This window comes from Clarias gariepinus, chromosome 24 (genome assembly GCF_024256425.1).
Source record: "Clarias gariepinus isolate MV-2021 ecotype Netherlands chromosome 24, CGAR_prim_01v2, whole genome shotgun sequence".
NCBI lineage: Eukaryota > Metazoa > Chordata > Actinopteri > Siluriformes > Clariidae > Clarias > Clarias gariepinus.
Window position 1 is genome coordinate 23,858,414 of NC_071123.1, and position 15,063 is coordinate 23,873,476.

The 15,063-nt window shown below is 39.8% G+C and overlaps 1 protein-coding gene across 1 annotated transcript; it reads left to right on the forward strand.

Annotated features, from left to right (window-relative positions):
- The first annotated feature begins 391 nt into the window (after positions 1–391).
- On the forward strand, positions 392–11,072 carry LOC128511943 (immunoglobulin lambda-1 light chain-like). Its single transcript, XM_053484989.1, has 6 exons — positions 392–505; positions 611–947; positions 3,063–3,187; positions 3,281–3,606; positions 10,148–10,181; positions 10,678–11,072. The coding sequence occupies exons 1-6, from the start codon at positions 466–468 to the stop codon at positions 10,998–11,000; spliced, it is 1,185 nt and encodes a 394-aa protein (XP_053340964.1). The 5' UTR covers positions 392–465; the 3' UTR covers positions 11,001–11,072.
- The last annotated feature ends 3,991 nt before the right edge of the window (positions 11,073–15,063 follow it).

Genomic DNA, 15,063 nt, shown 5'->3' on the forward strand with positions numbered 1-15,063 from the left:
GACGTAGCATCGGCGACTCAATGACTGAGCGAGGTGCTATGGTTTGTTTACCTCTTTTATACTTCCTGGTTCGCGACCGCTTAACTTCCGGGTCCTAGTGCTGGTCGCGTTCCGAGTGTGCATGACACATATACACACATTCATCATGAAAGATCTATTGTAAAACAAAATAAAATTCCTGCGGCCAAAATGCGGTTTGTTGGTCAGTTTGTTGATGTTCAGTCTGTGAGTATAAGATCATTTATCTTCTATTAATTATATTCAGTATAGAAATATGACACTATGACATTTATGTCTTTCTTTATGCAAAATTTTTCAGCACAGATTATTTTAATAAATCATGTAAACTGTACAGCTGTTCTTTCGAGTGGTCTGATTGGCTGAGAGCAGATCCAGGTCCCGCCTCTGACGCTTTATGAAAGCTGGCTTCGCTCTGTTCATCACTCTGCTGATCAGACTGACATCATGCTGCTCACCGTCTGCGCTCTGCTCCCTGCTCTGGCAGGTAAAGATTCCTGCTCCTGCTTTCCTCTTCACACTCACGTCTTTTCATTCATTAGAATTCTCTTTATGAAATGATGATGACTCTCAGTGTTGCTTTATGTTGCAGTGGTCAGCTCACAGAAAGTAGTGACGCAAAAGCCTCCAGTTATAACAGTAGATAAGGGGAACTCTGTCACTATGGACTGTAACATCGCAAAGGATGAAAGCTACTATGTCTCCTGGTATAAACAGATTCCACCAGCAGCTCCAGAGTTTGTGTTGAGATTTTATCATTCTCACTCCGCTCCTGATAAATACGGAGACAATTTTTCATCAACACGCTTCACATCTAAAGCCTCATCAAGCATCGACTATCAGTTAATAATCAGTAATGTGGAGGTGGGAGACTCAGCAGTGTATTACTGTAACACATGGGATAACTCTGCTAGTGTAGTTGTACCACAGTGATGTACACCGTGACAAAAACTTCCTCACTGCTCACACTCACTTCTGCTTTCGCACAACATGAGAAACAACATAACCTTCACTTTAACTAAAGGGGAAACTCACATAAAGTTCTTAGAATTCTTCATAATTGTAAAGCACACATACAGTATGACCTCTGATTCTCTGGATTGTTCAAAGTAGCTATATTTAGTTTTGATGACAGCTTGGCACACTCATAGCATTCTCTCATCAGATTCACAAGGTAGTCACCTGAAATGGCTTTGACTTCTCACGTGAGCCTTGTCAAGAGTCTGTGACATTTCTTGCCTTCTTAATGTGCTTTAGACCATCATTTGTCTTATGCAGAGAGAGAGTTGGTTCAGAGTTAATAACCCTATAATAGCACACTCAAATGATCTGGTGCCCACGTTCTGGTAGCACACCACAGCCATTGAGGTCAGCCCGAGAGGTCTGGGGAAGTGAAGGAACTATAAGGTTAGCATGACTGGGTAAAGTCAAAAACACATCTTGAAATTTCTCCTGCAACTTTTTACCCTGTGATCTCTACAACAGTAAGACATGATCTCCACAGGAAACCAAATGTCCAGATGTTCCTCCTAGGAAAAGTAATGCATGGACAGATTTGAAATAACGTTGTTTAGATCAGATAGACATTTTCAGCATTTCTCATTTGTTAAAAGAAAAGCCCAGTCAGTACCCAAAAATGCAGCCACTGCATGCCGGGCGTCCTTAGTGCCAGTCCCAAACCTGGATAGAATAGGCATCAGGAAGGTCATCCACTGTGAGACTCAATTCATTTCAATAATTATTTTTTTTTTTGGTCAGCAGTTTTAACAATGCAAAGCAACTTTACAGAATCAAACTTATTCAGGATGTCCCATGTGAGAGTGGCAAGAGAAAAACTACCTGAGATGTCAATAGAAAGAAACCTTGAGAGGAACCAGACTCAACAGTGAACCCATCCTCATTGGTGTGATAACGGAAAGCAGGGATTGATCTGCAGTCATACTGTGTGTTAGGCGGCTGGAAGTTCAGTTTACCAGGAGATGTGTTTAACTTAATATGGAGTCCATGTATGTTATTGGAGGATCGGGTACAAGCTGTAGGGAATTTAAATCCACTATTGGAATATCTAAACTATTGAGCGACGCAGTCAAAAGTCCTCAGATAACTGCATTAGCCGAGGCCAGAACCATCTTCATGGTAAAGTTAAACTGTCCATATAGTCACCACATCATCTTTACAAACTTCTCATTTTCTGTCGGGTTTTAAAGAATGTGTGATTGTTATACCGGAGAGCAAGTTTCTTACTGACTAATTATTTTCTTTTAACTGGAGCTTTATTATCTGAGGTATAACAGAATGTTGACTTTGAATGTTGACATTCAGTCTCCTGATGGAGTTCTGAGGGGTCAGACAGTGATTCAAGGGCTTCTGCATTCTCAAAGTGAATATTAAAGTCTCCAGCAAATAATGCTTTATCTACAGAAATGACAAGATTTGAAAAAAAAATCCACAAATAGGAAGAAATTTAAAGTACAGCACAGGGGATTTGTAAATAATAATTAGCAGAAACTGTGCTCTTATGTTGCATAAGCAGGAGTTTCAATACCCTAGCATGATTAGGCTGAGAAAAAGCATGTGATACGGCTTCATTTAAATGTTATAAGGTACATCATCAGTGTAACTTTATTCAGATGATGAGGATTCTGTTCATATATGTGTGATGTTTTTGGTAAACTTTTGATTTTTTTTTTTTATTTTAAAAAATCATTATTTCATATTAATTCTCTTAGTGTGTGTGGCATGTTTTTACCGAGTGCAGCACATGGGAAAGTGTGTTGTATTGTATTTACCAAAACACGTCCAAGAGTCAGAGAGACTGAAGTGGTTATCCAGAACAGCATCAGTCCATCCACCAGTTCAGTTAATACACTGAGCTTTATGGTCCTGTCTAAAGATTAGCACTGACTCATCGTATGCCACAGAGAGAGAAACACACTCAGGATACACCTGCTTGTCCTCACGCTGACATACAGGGGAGAACATCAGCTGTGGTGTGTGTTGTTGAGCGTCTCCTCCCTCTGTCCCTCCTCCTGTCTCTCTTATAGCACGTCCCTGCAGTCTCTCCTTTATCTGCTCCTCACGCTGCTCATCTCTTCACTCAGCACGAGAGTCCCATCACACACAGACACCATGCTGCCAGCGCTCTGCTCTCTCTTCACTGCTCTCTCATGTAAGATTTCACAACTCTGGAGCTCATCAGCATTTGGGCTCCATCTAACGTGAGCATGAAGTGATGTAACATGTGAGCTGTTTTTTATTCCAGGTGTCAGTGGTGTGACTGTGGTGACGCAGAAGCCTCCTGTTCTCACACTGACTCAAGGACAGACGGCCACCATGGACTGTAACCTTGGGACTGCTTCTAATGGAGTTGCATACTGGTACAAACAGGTTCCTGGAGGAGTTCCTCAGTATGTGTTAAAAAATTATCACAGCTGGAGCGCTCCTAACTATGGATCTGGTTTCTCATCTTCTAAATTTAAATCAACATGTTCATCTTCATCAGACTGTAATGTGGTCATTAATAATGTGGAGGTGGGAGACTCAGCAGTGTATTACTGTAAGACATGGGACAGCTCTGCTAGTGAGTACGTAACACAGTGATGTACACCATGACAAAAACCTGCTCACTGCTCTCACTCCCTTCTGCTTTCACACAACACGAGAAACAACAAAAACCTGAATCTCAAATCATAGAAATTAAAATGTAAACTCGCTTGATGTTCACTGAAGAAACACTGAATTCTTTACAGCTGAAGATCAAAGACATGGTACATGCATTTATTCCACATTCCTAAAAACAGACACACATGGTTTATGGTTCTCTGGTCCCAGGTCAGTTCTTTGGCTTTAACAAACTCAGTATGATCAGCTGATCTACATGAATGCGATTTCCCAAATATTTCCTGAGATTGTTGTAATTAGTGACAGTTCAACCGACACTGTAATAGTGAAAGATAATAACTGCTAACTGCTACACAACAGATCCATAAGGAGATCCTCAGTGTGTGTGAGTCCATGAAAAGAGCTGAGGATTTTCTGCATTGTCAATTTTTAATGCTTTTGATACTTCAGTAAAGATTTAATAGTGAGTGCTAATTCTATTATCAGGACGTGTGAACAAAACAGTGTATAAGACAGACGTGTGATTCACTGACAAAGGAATGAGACGTTCAAGCTCTTTATATGTAGTGCGGACACTATATATATATATATATATATATATATATATATATATATATGTGTACTTCTACACTGTATCTCATTCACACTGCATGTTCTAGTGTCATGTTTATCTCTTCATCAAAGTTTAAATTTTTACACACATTTTCTAGGATCTTTTTGTTTGTTATTTAGTTTTTAATCATGTGTCCATGTTACGTGTATATGCTTGACATTTTTTTTTTCCGATTTTCTCCCCAATTTTAGTCGTGTTTAGTTATTGAGTATAGTGCTTGACTGGTTTAGCTCATATATGTCAAACAGGCCTTTCTGTGAGATGGGGTGACATGTCATCCTCAAATGCCCCCTAGCCCTATCGGGTAGCGCAGGGATCGATACTTGGCCCTATTCAGTTTTCCCTATACATGTTACCTCTGCGTAATATTATTAGAGCGCGTAATGTCTCTTTTCACTTCTATGCTGATGACGTCCAATTATATTTACCTCTAAAACTTGCTTCACGAAGTTCACTTCAGTCTTTGACCAGCTGTTTAACTGACATAAAACATTGGTTGGTGAATAATTTTTTTGTGCTTAAACAAAAGTAAGTTTGAATCTATATTTTTTTGTTTGCCTTTGGTTAACCTTCGGGGGCTTATGCCAGAATTTTAAAATCAAGTTACCATGGAACCTTGGATTGTGAGCATAATTCATTCAGGAAGTGTGCTTGTATATCAAAAAATTCATATACAGTACAGGCCAAAAGTATAAAAGCAAATTTCCCCATAAGAAATTATGAAAACTCAAATTATTCATTCTACAACCCCAAAAAATAAATATTTAAAAATAATTAATAAAAAATATAAATTAATAAAATAAAGCAAATTAACCTGCACTATACCTTTAAAAAAGTAAAAATAAATCCAGTAAGATAAGTGTTTCCATTAATGTGTTTGTATGCACATGTGCTGTGTATGTGTGTGTGTTTGTGCGCGCATGCGCTGTGTGTGTATTTGTGTGTGCATGGGCTATGCATGTGTATGAAGCTAAAGTAAGATGAGAGGAGGAATGACTTCCTCTCCCCTACCTCCTCTCTTATCTGAGAGAAGGGGGAGCTACTGTGTGGAACGATTTACACATACACACACACGCACACACACAAACACACGCACACACAATGGAAACACTGCTTGGAAAAAGCTTCCTTAAGAAGAAACATCTATAATGATAGTACATTACATTACATAATATACACACTAAGGAATCACTGCTGTAAAGTAAAAATAAAACTGTGTTAAAGAGCTCTCTTGTTTTTCTAAAGATGTTTTTCCCAACATCTGGTGCTTTTGGGGATATTAACATGCTCAAAAACTCATGAAAATGGTTGTAATCTGCTGCCATTAAGATGCCTGAGAGTCTGTGCCCTGGGGCTCTCAGGGGCCCTCATGAAAGTTTTTCATGGACCTCAGGCCTTCTCACATTATAAAAGCGAAGCACGGAGGTCTGGAAGCACAGCAAAGAGTCGCCTGGTGGATTTAGGAAAGAGAGTGGCATGCGAGCGGAGTGATCTGACAAGCCCCAGAGCCTTTAAAGGTTAGACCGGAATGCTGCCCTCTGATGTCCACCAGAAGGACAGCTCAGGAAAGAACGTTTTAAGGCCCCTGATTAAAGATTGTTTTAAAATACTTTTTTAAGCTTATTTTGGGTTGTTTCATAAACAGTTTGGCTCACCTTATTCACTGTCAATTCAGGCAAATCAAGGCTCTAATATGTAGTGAAATTAATAATGAATGTTGCTTTTACCCTGATGAAAGGGAACTCATTTTGTGAATGAAAAGAGGACACTTTAATATCACATTAAGGAATTAACATGAGTGACAAAATAAGTAATTTAACATTTTATTCAACAACTTTTTTGAAAACAGATTAGTAAATATATTTTATCAGTGGTAATAAGCTAAACTTAACTTGTTGTAATGACAATAACAAGTGATGTTAACAATAATTATCTTACAATAAATAAAATAATATGTCAGAAGATTCTCTTTTTTTTTTAGTCTGTATACTTTTTTATCAAGTAAAACAAGTGTTGGTCATCAGCTAACAAAAAAGATTAAACTTTTCTACACCGTGACAAAAACCTCCTCACTGCTCACACTCACTTCTGCTTTCACACAACACGAGAAACAACAAAAACCTGAACGTCTTTGAATTATTCATAATTGAAAAGCACAGATACAGTATGCCCTCTGATTTCTCTGATTTTTGTGATCAGTGAAACACATAATAATCATAATGTGAACAGTAACTGGGACAAACTGGTTCCACGAGCAGTTGCAAGTCACCGATAGGGGCAAGTGAGGCAGAAACCCAACATACAGTATACTGTATACTGTATATCAGCCATTCAGCGAATATTTATGTTCATGAAGTCATAAACTTATTTACAACTCTGTACATTTTTTAATTCTTGTAATAGAAATTTACTCTTTTAATTCAACATTTTTAATTTGGCTATTTGACTAATACTGATTTGTACACGGGGTGTTGGTGAATGGTTGCTGGTGGCCTGTTTGTTTGTGTGGGGGAGGGAGGGAGGGCTGCTAAAAGCAGAGAACTTCCTTTTGTGCTGTGGTGGATAAAATATCACTGCACATAGCCTACAACTTCAGTGCCCTCAAGAATTCTGTGGTGTACGAACCTCCTCTCCGAGAAAAGAAAAAGCAGATAGCGAGTAACCCTAACCCTGACCCTGACCCTGGTTGTATCTTTTTATTTAGGAAGATATTTAATTAATGAAAAACATACTCAGAGAGCAAGTTTCTTACTGACTAATTATTTTCTTTTAACTGGAGCTATATTATCTGAGGTATAACAGAATGTTGACTTTGAATGTTGACATTAAGTCTCCTGATGGAGTTCTGAGGGGTCAGACAGTGATTCAAGTTAACTGAGATAACTTCAGACTGTGGAAATGTCACTTTATTTCCTATACTTAATCAGAAGGATATTATTAAGTCTAAAGTGTGACCTACTTTATCAGTGGGGCTTCTGCATTCTCAAAGTGAATATTAAAGTCTCCAGCAAATAATGCTTTATCTACAGAAATGACCAGATTTGAGAAAAAAATCCACAAATAGGAAGAAATTTAAAGTACAGCCCAGGAGATTTGTAAATAATAATTAGCAGAAACTGTGCTCTAATGTTGCATAAGCAGGAGTTTCAATACCCTAGCATGATTAGGCTGAGAAAAAGCATGTGATACGGCTTCATTTAAATGTTATACGGTACATCATCAGTGTAACTTTATTCAGATGATGAGGATTCTGTTCATATATGTGTGATGTTTTTGGTAAACTTTTGATTTTATTTATTTGAACAAGTCATTATTTCATACTTACCCCCTTAGTGTGTCTGGCATGTTTATACCGAGTGCAGCACATGGGAAAGTGTGTTGTATTGTATTTACCAGAACACGTCCAAGAGTCAGAGAGACTGAAGTGGTTATCCAGAACAGCATCAGTCCATCCACCAGTTCAGTTGATACACTGAGCTTTATGGTCCTGTCTATAGATTAGCACTGACTCATCGTATGTCACAGAGAGAGAAACACACTCAGGATACACCTGCTTGTCCTCACGCTGACATACAGGGGAGAACATCAGTTGTGGTGCGTGTTGTTGAGCGTCTCCTCCCTCTGTCCCTCCTCCTGTCTCTCTTATAGCACGTCCCTGCAGTCTCTCCTTTATCTGCTCCTCACGCTGCTCATCTCTTCACTCAGCACGAGAGTCCCATCACACACAGACACCATGCTGCCAGCGCTCTGCTCTCTCTTCACTGCTCTCTCATGTAAGATTTCACAACTCTGGAGCTCATCAGCATTTGGGCTCCATCTAATGTAAACATGAAGTGATGTAACATGTGTGCTGTTTTTATTCCAGGTGTCAGTGGTGTGACTGTGGTGACGCAGAAGCCTCCTGTTCTCACACTGACTCAAGGACAGACGGCCACCATGGACTGTAACCTGGGGACTGTTACTAATAGTGTTGCATCCTGGTACAAACAGGTTCCTGGAGGAGTTCCTCAGTATGTGTTAAGAAATTATCACAGCTGGAGTTCTCCTTCCTATGGATCTGGTTTCTCATCTTCTAAATTTAAATCAACATGTTCATCTTCATCTGACTGTAATGTGGTCATTAATAATGTGGAGGCTGGAGACTCAGCAGTGTATTACTGTAACGCATGGGACGACTCTGTTAAAGAGGTTGTAACACCGTGATGTACACCGTGACAAAAACCTCCTCACTGCTTACACTCACTTCTGCTTTCACACAACACAAGAAACAACAAAACCCTGAATCTCAAATCATAGAAATTAAAATGTAAACTCACTTGGTGTTCACTGAAGACACACTGAATTCTTTACAGCTGAAGATCAAAGACATGGTACATGCATCTATTCCACGTTCCTAAAAACAGACACACATGGTTTATGGTTCTCTGGTCCCAGGTCAGTTCTTCGGCTTTAACAAACTCAGTATGATCAGCTGATCTACATGAATACGATTTCCCAAAGATTTCCTGAGATTGTTGTAAAACCAGAACTTCAAACTCACTGCAACTAAAGTACAAACTCATTTGATGTACTTCTTCATAATTGTAGAGCACAGAACGCTATGACGTCTGGTTTCTCGGATTTTTGTGATCAGTGAAACACATAATAATCATAATGTGAACAGTAACTGGGACAAACTGGTTCCACGAGCAGTTGCAAGTCACCCATAGGGGCAAGTGAGGCAGAAACCCAACATATACTGTATACTGTATATCAGCCATTTAGCAAATATTAATCTTCATGAAGTCATAAACTTATTTACAACTCTGTACATTTTAAATTTCTTGTATTAGAAATTTACTTTTTTAATTCCATTTTTATTTTTTTATTTGGCTATTTGACAAATACTGATTTGTACATTGAAGAAATTCAAACTGTGAAAGAAAACGTATAAAATTATGTACTAAACAAAAAAGTGTTTAACAACCCAAAACATGTTTTATTTCATTGATGACAACCTGGCACACTCATGGCATTCTCTCATCAGATTCATCAGGCTGTCATTTGGATTGTTTTTTAATTCATAGGTTTGCCTTGTCATGAGTTAGTCTGTAACATTTCTTGCCTGCTTAATGTGCTTTAGACCATCAGGTGTCTTATGCAGAGGAAGGGCGAGTACGAGTTAATCACATTATTAGTGCTACTACAACTACTACTCAAATCCATATTATGGCAATATGAGAATATGGATATCATCAAAACCTTCAACGCTGTGATGAAACTGGCCCTCATAAGGTCAAGAGCTATCGCTGCTCCAGATAATATGTTTATTAGAATGACCAGCTGCTTTACAGCACCTCAGATTAGAGCCACATAAATGCTTCTCGGAGTTCAAGCAGCAGATATATTTCAACATCCAAGGTTCAGATGAGCCTGGTCAGGCCTTCATAGATGAATTGCGGCAAAGAAATCGGTACTTTGGAACAAGAACAAGCAAAAAAGACTTGTTTGGGCCAAGAAACACAAGGAATGGACAACAGATCAGTGGAAAAATGTCCTTTAGTCTGATTTTTGGTTCTAACCTCTAAGTCGTTGTTAAACATAAAGAGGGTGGATACACGCTGCTGGATCAGCCAAGTTCTTATCTTTCCCCATCCTCATCAACCTTCCAGCAGCAGTTGACACAATCAATCACAGACTTTCACAGATCTCCTCTCCTGGCTGTGGTTCAAGTGTTTATGATAACGGACACTGATTCTCTCCCACAGGACAGGAATGGGATGTTAAAGGAGTGTGTGCTGATGGTAGACAGTAGAAGAGAGAGCTGAAGTCTGGAGGACGTTTCAGTTCTTCTGCTTTCACTTCTGTATCTGAGGAGGTTTTTGTACGGGTGAGGACACTGAATGAATCACTGTGGTATTCGGCCAAGGATCAAAGCTGATCGTCAGCGGTAAGTAAAACTTCTCAGCTCTTTATATGTACACTAGACTAGAAACTACATGTTCTAGTATCAGTTTTCTTACTCAATTTTTCAGTTTAACTTGTGATTCATGTTTTCTGGTTTGTGTTTCAATCGCTAATGAATATCTACGATACTTTTAAAATGACAGATACAGGCAGTTATTTGTTCTCTTTGTTCTTACTTAGCCAGAAATTTATAAAATTATATTATTAATTTAGAGACTCCCTAAACCTTAAAATATCAACTCATATTAATTAAGGTTTTGTTTTCCCATACTTTTTGTCATTTTATTTTGGTTAAAAAAATTATTGAATCTGTTTATTATTAATCATCTATTATGTAGAAGTCTCCATGAAGGAGCTGTTACTACTGAAAGGATTAAATATTATTGCATGTGCATTAATATTAACCTGCCCTACTGTACAGAACTCAGCAGTGCTGTAATATAATTTATCTGAATGTCTCCCTCTGTGTGTGGAATCAGACGCTGCTCTCCCGGCTCCTGTTCTGACCGTTCTCCCTCCGTCCAGTAAACAGCTGGAGTCTAAAAAAGCCACTCTAGTGTGTTTGGCCAGCGAGGTGGCCGGTGGTTTTGCTGATGTGCGTTGGCTCGTGAACGGGAACTCGGTCACCAGTGGAGTCATCACCGGCTCTGCACTGCAGCAAACCAATAAGAAATTCACACTGAGCAGCTATTTGACCGTCGACAGCTCCGAGTGGGAAAACAACAAAGACATAACATGTGAAGTGTCTGCTGGAGGAAAAGCTGCATCGGTGAAGATTAACAAGTCTGAATGCAGTGAATGAACCTGATTACTGTTTATATATTAATTATTTAGCTGAATTTTATAAGTGTTTTAGATTAATTTAGAGAGAAAGGAAGAATATCGCCTCCTGTATGTAATCAAAAAGAATTTTAATAAAACTGCAATTCTATCAAAGAATGTTTTTGTTTGTTTTGAAGAAAACACTTCACCATATGTAGTCGTACATTTCTCTATCAAATGCAGCAGATATTAAAATGTGTGAAACCAAATGTCACAACTCTCACACACTCAGACACGTCACACTTCATGGATGGAGGAACGCTCAGGAAACACCTGCTGATCTTCAGTGTGTAATTTTAGCTCTATGTAAATGAGGAGCTTCTCCTTGGAGATAGAAATGTGTTTAATCACATGACACGAATCATTAAAATGAATAAAAAATCAATGAATCAGAGATCAATAATCATATAATTATGTACACAATTAAAAGATTAAGTGGAGTGTTATGGTGTAAAATAACATTTTAACAGTTTTTTATAATAACGACACAATAACAATAACCACATGTAGTCACACGACCGCACACAAACTGGCTGCATACCGGGGAAAAAAATCATCAGCCGTGGTATACAGCGAATAAAAGCGTAAAACTTGCAGAGGCGTCTTCTTCAATGCTATGACAAAAGAGGATACAGATCTGGCCATTAAGCCTTTTTCATGTGGCAAGCTGTAAAAAAAACCTTCATTATCTGTAGGGGGCAGTCGTGTTTTAGTCTGAAGTATTGTGTGTCTACTGCAGAGATGGAAAGTAATAAATTACATTTACTCGCAATACTGTAACTGAGTAGATTTTTTGTGTACTTCTACTTTTTAAAGTAGTTTTTAAAATCTGTATTTTCACTTTTACTTAAGTATGTTTCATTTAAAGTATTGTACTTCACTACATTTTAAGTCATATTTGCTACTGAGTAAAAAATAAATGAATGAAAATGAAAAATAATACAAATACAACCGGGGAGGAATAAAATTGCACCCTGGAAACCACTGCACTGATTGATTGATGGGTGTGAAGAACAAACGCGCTAAATTCACAAGAACAAGGGAGACGGACAAAACAGATGGCAGTGATGCAGACCCAGCTGAAAGTAAAATGCCAACAAATTTTTATGAAGCAAATCCCTGGTCATATTTAAGCGACCACTTTGATTTCAAGCACAACAAAGGGAACAGATTTATTATGCAAGAGTGTTTCATTCCCCATCCCACCCCCGCTGTTAAACAAAAAGAAAGTAACTCAGTAACTTTTACTCTGAGTAAATTTTTAATGAGCTACTTTTTACTTTTACTTGAGTAGATTTTTATAAGGGTAACTTTACTTGTACTTCAGTAAAAGTTCACTAAAGTAACTCGTTCCCGCCATTTCAGGGAACAGGGTTACAGCAAAGTAACCCGAGACGTTTCCTTTCAAAGGCTATACTCGATGCTGCGTGAAAACGCTATGGGAACGAGAATACCAACGCTGCCGCACTGCAAGTTTCTGGACACGAGCGGGAGACAGCTGTGCCCGCTTACGATCGAATCCCATGTGACACCCAATATGTTGTCCTCTGAACAGGAAAGAGCACGCTTTTCGTGGCGTTGGGTCTCAATCCTAAGAAACAAAAACAAGCTAGGATGACATGCTGATGTCAAAGCGCTAGCTACAGTACTGAGACTGGGCCAGCCAGTCGTCTATGTAATTCAAATACGGATGCCCTGGAGTCGTAAGGGCCAGAACTACATCCATGCATTTTATATATGTGCGGGTGAGAGAGCTAGACCAAATGGAAGGACCCGATACTGGTAAGCTTCGCCCCCGAAAGCAACCTTAGGAACCTCCTGTGCAATATTTCTATATGAAGTAAGCGTTCTTCAATCGATTGTCCCAAATCAATCGTTTGGTAGGATTTGAGAGCAATCACTTTGACAGTCAACATTTTAAAGCTGTATTTATTTATTTTAGATAGCGGAACAGCCCGCGAAAATCTAAACATTGGACGTAGCTCCCCGTTCCTCTTGGGAACCAAGAAATACCGACTGTAGTAGCCTGACTCACTGTCTGGTAGGGGAACATGTTCCATGGCCCCATTCCCCAGCAACTTCTGTCAGCAGATGCGCACTTTCAGGTTTCACGGTTTCACGCCGTTGAAACACGGAGGGTGATGTGAGAAATGCATCCTGTAGTTTCTCTCTACAGTACTTAGTACCCAAGGAGATATGCTTGGCAGTAGTTTCCACGCTGCCAGTTTCATTCTCTAAAGGAATCCAGCTTCATTCTCTAAAGGAATCCTGCGTGCCTCTCCCCATTGGGGGGCCATCCCCATGGTTCTGGGCACATGAACCTCAGGGCTTCTTTGTGAAGAAGACAATATGCCAGTCTGAGCTCTTTTGAGGCGGATTGCGAAGGCCAGGCACGACACACCCCAATCTTTACGAGGGGGTGCCCGGCTCAAAAACACTCTCCTTGTGTGTTTTACGCCTTGCAAGCGTCAGACCTGGTCGAGACTGGGTGGCCGACAGTCCCGACTCTTGAGCACGGCGGGGAAGGAATTTCCGAAGGCTTGTTCATATAACCTCGCCTCATGAACCTAGTGGCGAACGAGTTAACGACATCGCCAAACAGGCCGGAAGGCGAAATAGGGGCATCAAGGAGGAATGCGCGATCCTATGCTTGATGCCGCTGAGATTCAGCCATAAGTCTGTGGCCCGGCGTAATTCCAGAACGCCCTATCTTGAAGGGCCCCGCCAGTACTCAAGTCTCTCAGCAGGTCAGCCTGGTAGACCTGCAAACCGTCATGGTGTGCAATGGAGCATCAACCAGACCTGCTGCCTGAAAAGCTTTTCCCTCCAGGGAGGATAAAAGTCTACACAGCTTGAAAGGAAGTATTAGCTTTTCAGGGAGGATGATGTCCCAGGAGAGAGATAGCCTGGAAGCGTCTCTTCTATTTGGGCGTCATCATATAACCCTGCGCTTCCACCTCAACTATATTTAAACAAATAAATAAAGTAGATGGCAGGAAAACACAGGATAGATACAGCTTACTGTTAACTCATATGGAGATTGCTAAGAAAAAGGGAGAGAGCGTTGTTGGGGCTCCGCCCCCCGGCCACCCAACAGAACCTGCCGTCTAATGTTTTTTTTGTTTTTTTTAGTGCTTGGGTGATATTTCCATCTCAAAGAGAATGTTTATCCTTGCCTATTCACAAGAAGCGCAGCGCACGCTTGCGAGCGGACAGAGAGATTTCCCAAACCAACGATAAAGTGAGAGATAGGAGTTTTAAATCTGTCTCTCACAGCTCTGCTGGATACACGCGTTTTAAGCCCCAGAAATGCGCCGCGGCCCGGTGCTTCTCAAGGAATGCGGGGCGCGTGCGAGCACTTTATTCGAAGCAGTAAAGTGTAGAGATCGCCCTACGATATGTGTTTATTAGACACGGAGGGATATCTCAATTAAAACTCTGCCATATTGGTAAGTTAAACAATTTCTTATTTTGCTGGTTTAAACACACACACATACACAACAAGGTCAGTGAAGACAAAAGATCTGAGGAATGTTTCCGGTTCACTCCTATTTATAACCTGCAGGTGCGTCTCATCAGATGACGTCACCCGACCGAGGTTATATAAGCCAAAATTTGGCGTGTTTTATACACACATGCTTCACAACCGGCAACATGACAAGATATTTCCCATAGCGTTTTCACGCAGCATCGAGTGTAGCCTTTGAAAAGGAACAGTACTTTTACTACTTTTACTTTTACTTGAGGACAAAATTTTACTACTTTTTCCACCTGTGGTCTACTGAAGCCAAAAATATGTCTCTTAGGCGGCCATTGACAGCAAGCAACAGAGTTCATAAATGTGTCGAGCTTAAACTGTAAATACTGATATGTATTTATTCTTCATTGTCTTCTCTCCTTCAATGATGATACTTCTTTAACTGCGCTTTCTCTATTCAGTATTATTATTAGTAATAGTTCTCCGAATTTATTATTATTGTTATTATACTTATTATTGTAACGCACCCTAGGATGTGCAAAAAGTCGAAATACAACAAAGAATA